This window comes from Borostomias antarcticus (genome assembly GCF_949987555.1).
Source record: "Borostomias antarcticus genome assembly, chromosome: 8".
Classification (NCBI taxonomy): domain Eukaryota; kingdom Metazoa; phylum Chordata; class Actinopteri; order Stomiiformes; family Stomiidae; genus Borostomias; species Borostomias antarcticus.
In genome coordinates this window covers 25,408,173-25,413,259 of record NC_140241.1, presented here as the reverse complement: position 1 = coordinate 25,413,259, position 5,087 = coordinate 25,408,173, and the positions used below count along the sequence as shown (strand labels likewise).

The 5,087-nt window shown below is 52.9% G+C and overlaps 1 protein-coding gene across 1 annotated transcript in view; it reads right to left on the bottom strand.

The window, feature by feature from the left end:
- The window catches only part of LOC311312595 (breakpoint cluster region protein-like), a gene marked incomplete at its 5' end in the record, with an annotated part of 23,346 nt that extends 18,818 nt beyond the window's left edge, over positions 1 to 4,528 (bottom strand). The window contains one exon of the mRNA XM_084442555.1: positions 4,373 to 4,528. Within this exon, the coding sequence (XP_084298681.1) occupies positions 4,373 to 4,528 (156 nt within the window). The remainder of the gene's footprint in view (positions 1 to 4,372) is intronic.
- Positions 4,529 to 5,087: the final 559 nt, after the last annotated feature.

The following is a 5,087-nucleotide window of genomic DNA, read 5'->3' as shown; positions in this document are numbered from 1 at the left end:
ACACAATCAGCCGTCTTTGTGCACGTCTGCGAGCCGGCGCTGTTCCTCCCACGCCGGAGGAATCTGACGGTCAGAGACTCAAGACACCTCGCGGCCTCTCCTCACCCGCTGTCAGACGGGCAGCATGAGAGAAACATGACTCCCGTGTCTCCGTTTCCCTCGGAGCCGCCGACATCGGGAAGTGAGGAAAAGCGGCCGCGCGTGAGAAAGCCCGCCTGTGATTTCCGCCGATCGCGCGGATAAGAAGTGTTTTGCGTGTTTTACTTTCATTTTTCTCTACTTCGCCTCATCCTTTTGACTTTCGCTCCATCTTGAACACAGATTAATCTTAATTCCTGATGTAATCTCTCTTTCAAGCAGACTTCTACTGAAGCTAGGTCTTAGTCTGGGAGCAGGCGTAATCTGGGTCTGAAAGACCGGCCGTACGTCCTGCTTGTTCATTCGCTCTCTCGTTCTGTCTCTCCTTCTCTCCCTCTCTCCTTTCATGTGGGCAGGCTCCGCACAGTGTGACAGAGTGACACGACCAACGGGCAGTGTGTGAGCCCCCCCCCCCCACACACACACACACACACCAGTGTGCCCGGGGCTTGCTTGACCTTCAGTCCGCCCACTGCCCTGTGTGCCCGCTGCTGTACTGACCGCCCTGCAGGGGCACGATGCCAGTCTCAGGGTGCACTGAGGGACCGTCTACCGACCAGCCGGGGAACCCGGACGCTCTCTTCACAGAGAGGGACCACTACGGAGGTGTGTGTGTGTGTGTGTGCGTGTGGGTGAACATATTAAACACTACTATGACACTCTATACCAGTGGTGTAGCGGAGGGTATACAGAGTATACCCACTTCTTTAACCACCACTAGTTTAAAAACGTATTATTAATTTAAAAACATCACTTCTTTGGTCAGAGTATACCCATTTCTTTAGTCACCGCTACATCCCTGCTCTACACAGGGCCTTATTTAGGTAAAACAGGGATGCATCCATTGTAATACCACTATTACCAGACATCTGTTTCAGTGGCTATTCAGTACTAAGGTTGAATTAATGTGAGAGCTATAGCTACAGCATCAGAGACCCCCCCCAAGGCAAGCATTCACTATACTACAACCTGGATGCTTCTTTCTTCATAACCCCATACAGCCCACAGGCTTCATGTCTATGTTTGTTTGAGTGTTATTGGGCTCTTTTGTGTTTGCTGAGCTCCAGTCTGAAGTCATTTTTCCTGAGGGAGAGAGAGATGGAACGCATTTAGAATACTGTAAGTGGGTTCAGTGGTAAGTCTGAACTCACCTCAGTCACAAACATCTCACTCCAGACCCAGACACTGCCTACAAGAAGTATTCTGTCTCTCTCTCTCTTTCTCTCTCTCTCTTTCTCTTACATTCCCTCTCTCCTCTCCCACAGACAGACATACACATCCCCCTCTCTCTCTCCTGAACAGGTCCGGCTTTTGTCCGCTGGCGGACTCCACAGCTGCACTCATCCTCATTCTGGTCACACCCCTGTCCCTGCTTCCTGCCAAACCTCTCTCTCCCCCACACACACACTCCCCCTCTACACACACACACACTATCTCTCTCTCTCTCTCTCTCTCTCTCCCTCCCCACACACTCTTTCTCTTCCCCCACTCTCTTTTGATTTCTCTCACACACATCCAACACACACACACACACACACACACATGCACGCACTTGCTCCTCCTAAACCTCCCCTTAAAAAAGACCAAAGTCTGCACACTGATGTCCTGGAGTTATTGGCGGATAGAAGCAGTCCGACCGCCGCCAACGGAACACATCCACGGTTAAGTCGTGTTGGCATGGAGACGGGTTTTAGTGGGAGGAGAGGCCGTTTTCACCCAGCAGGTGGAAAACTACAATCGCACAAGGTGCTCTGCTGCCACGGTAACCCAGGTCTTTTCCAAAACACCCAAGGGCAGGGCTAGGGCTGGTGTCATGTGACACGGGTTTATTGATGACAGCTCCCAGGCAAAATACTGCTCCACACAAAGCAAAACCTGTTGTGGTAGTAGACCACTAGGAAATGGGGAAAACTGTGTGTGTGTGTTTTTTTGTAACGGGAAGTCAGCGTCTGTGCTAGCGTGTGTGTGTGTGTTTGTGTGTGGGTCTGTGCTTATGTGTGCGCGTGTCTTTTTATCTGTGTACTGTGTGTGTGTGTGTGTGTGTGTGTGTGTGTGTGTGTGTGACCCGCTGTGAGAGGCAGACCTCTGACTCTGGAGCGAGAGCAGACTGAGTCCCCTCTAACACCTCCGTCTGCTCCTCCTCCCCTCTCTCTCTCCCCCTCTCTCTCTCTCCTCCGTCACCCCCCTCTCTAGTACCTCTCCTCTCCTCCCGTTGGCCACCATCATCACGGTGGTGAGGGAAACGAAGAGGTCTTCCCAAACAAACACTTACATCACACAAACACACACGCACACACACACGCCACGTGTAGCCTACCGTGGCACACATACAGTACCTGTGGTTTAACAGAGCCACTCTGACTTTCTACAGAGCTGCATGGCTCCTGAATACACATAGGATATGAGCAGAACCTTAAGAGAGAGAGGGAGGGAGACAGAGAGAGAGAGAGAGAGAGAGAGAGAGAAGGTAAAGAGAGAAGAGAGAGTGCGTGTAAAAAGAGAGTGGGCAGCATCAGATAGAGAGATAGAGCCCCTCCCATCGTGCACCAGGATGGTTAGAGGAGGTGGATGACAGAGGGATGTGTGTGTGTGTGTGAGGGGGGGCAGCTCATAAATCTGTTCCCGCTGAAGCCTTTATAGAGCGAGAAGAGGGCGCCTTGTCTACCCCCCCCCCCCCCCCCCACACACACACACACACACACACCAATATAACCCCATAGCTCCGCCCCGGCCCTTACAGCCCCCAGACTAATGTTCCGCTACGCCGCCCGAGGCCTGGCTTATCCACCTATTTGGCTGGGCAAGAGAATGGAATCAGGGACAGGATTACTAGCCTACATCACGCCGCCAACGCCGCACCAGCCTTCCTGTTCACAGACGGGCCGGTGGATTTGGGCAGGCTCGGCTTATTGGGATGGGGGGGGGGGCAAGTCTGGATGAGGGAGATAAAGATAAACTGGACTGTCTGTCAACCCTGCCCACCCCGGACCGCCTCCCGCAATTAGAAAAAAAAATGCTTCAGTGTTGTAAGTAAGAGTGTCCAAAAAAAAAAAAAACCCAGGACTTTGGGTAGTGTGTGTGTGTGTGTGTGTGTGTGATAGGGGGCAGGACACTGGGAGCCGCCTCAAGGAGAGAGTGAGGTTGCCATTTCCCCCTGAGTCCCTCCATCTCCTAAATATCCAATTTAGAGCCAATTTCACCCCGAAGAAGGAGGAGGAGGAGGAAGGGAAAAAAGAAGCTAAAATGGAAACCGTTAAAAATGAAACTGAAGTCTCTGGGCAAAAGCATCACCGCGGGCGACCAACGATCGAATGAACTTGATCACAGTGTTGCTGTGGTAATCCCATGACGCTAGCGAGCTTGACAGCAGTTAATTTGATCAGCGCCATCACGCCTGTCTTATTATTTCGGGATGGTGGTGGCATGAAATGCCTGGGTGGAGACAGCCTAGCCTAGCACCTTCACATCCACTCTTAGCCTGCGTGGAGCCAGCCTATAGCCTAGCCTAGCACCTTCACATCCACTCTTAGCCTGGGTGGAGCCGGCCTAGCCTAGCCTAGCACCTTCACATCCACTCTTAGCCTGGGTGGAGCCGGCCTATAGCCTAGCCTAGCACCTTCACATCCACTCTTAGCCTGGGTGGAGCCGGCCTAGCCTAGCCTAGCACCTTCACATCCACTCTTAGCCTGGGTGGAGCCGGCCTATAGCCTAGCCTAGCACCTTCACATCCACTCTTAGCCTGGGTGGAGCCGGCCTAGCCTAGCCTAGCACCTTCACATCCACTCTTAGCCTGGGTGGAGCCGGCCTAGCCTAGCACCTTCACATCCACTCTTAGCCTGGGTGGAGCCAGCCTAGCCTAGCACCTTCACATCCACTCTTAGCCTGGGTGGAGCCGGCCTAGCCTAGCCTAGCACCGGCTCCATCCACTCTTAGCCTGGGTGGAGCCGGCCTAGCCTAGCACCATCACATCCAACCTTAGCTTAGGTAGAGCTTAGCCTCCACATCCACACTTCCTCTGACCATAATTAGGACAGATTTATGGCCAACAGCTTCACTGAAACATCTGGAACCTATTCCATGATCCATTGTCTGACAAACGTTCACAAATCACATAAATCAAACTGTCTAATGCCTAGACGTCTGTCCAATTCTCCCCTTCATCTCAGATCATCAATACGGTGAATTACAAATGATAATCAGCCAATTTGTCTCTGGTGGGTAGAAATCGCTCTACAGCGTTGGCGGCGGTAGCGTTGGCGGCGGTAGCGTTGGCGGCGGCAGCGTTGGCGGCGGTAGCGTTGGCGGGGGCAGCGTTGGTGGCGGTAGTGGCAGCCTCGCTAATCTCTATGGAAACATGCCCATGGTGGTTACAGTGAAACCCCGGGACCATGGCCAAACCAGCAGGGCCCGGTGTAAACAAACAACGCCCCCCTATGGACAGAAAAACACCGTTCTGCTGTCACCATGGAGACAACAGAACCCACATGGGTCGAGCATGGCTTCACGCCAAACACATTGTTGCATCACAAATCCAGGGAAGTGCTTAACTCAAAATCCCAGGATGCATTCTTCTCCTCCGTTCATCGGTGGCTGGAAGCGAGACCGGAGTTGGAAGCACCCAGCAAGGATCCCGGCGGTCAGCGCGGGATTGAGCTGGACTAGCTGGCTGTCGCGGGGGGAGTGTGAGAAGTGATTGAGCCTTTCAGAAATAGTCGCTTGTGATTGAATCACAGATAATGAGGTTAAGGCTGAGGAAAGTCCCCCGTCAGAGGCTGAAAGAAGACACTCAAGAGGAACGACAATGCAGGATAGGGCCCTCCTCAGCCTGCCAACCCCCCATGGCCCTCTCTCGGGACAGAGAGAGAGAGAGAGAGAGAGAGAGAGGTGCCGAGAGATACTGAACAAACAGGAGTCAGACGGCTAGACAGATAGAAAAACAGCAGAGGGAA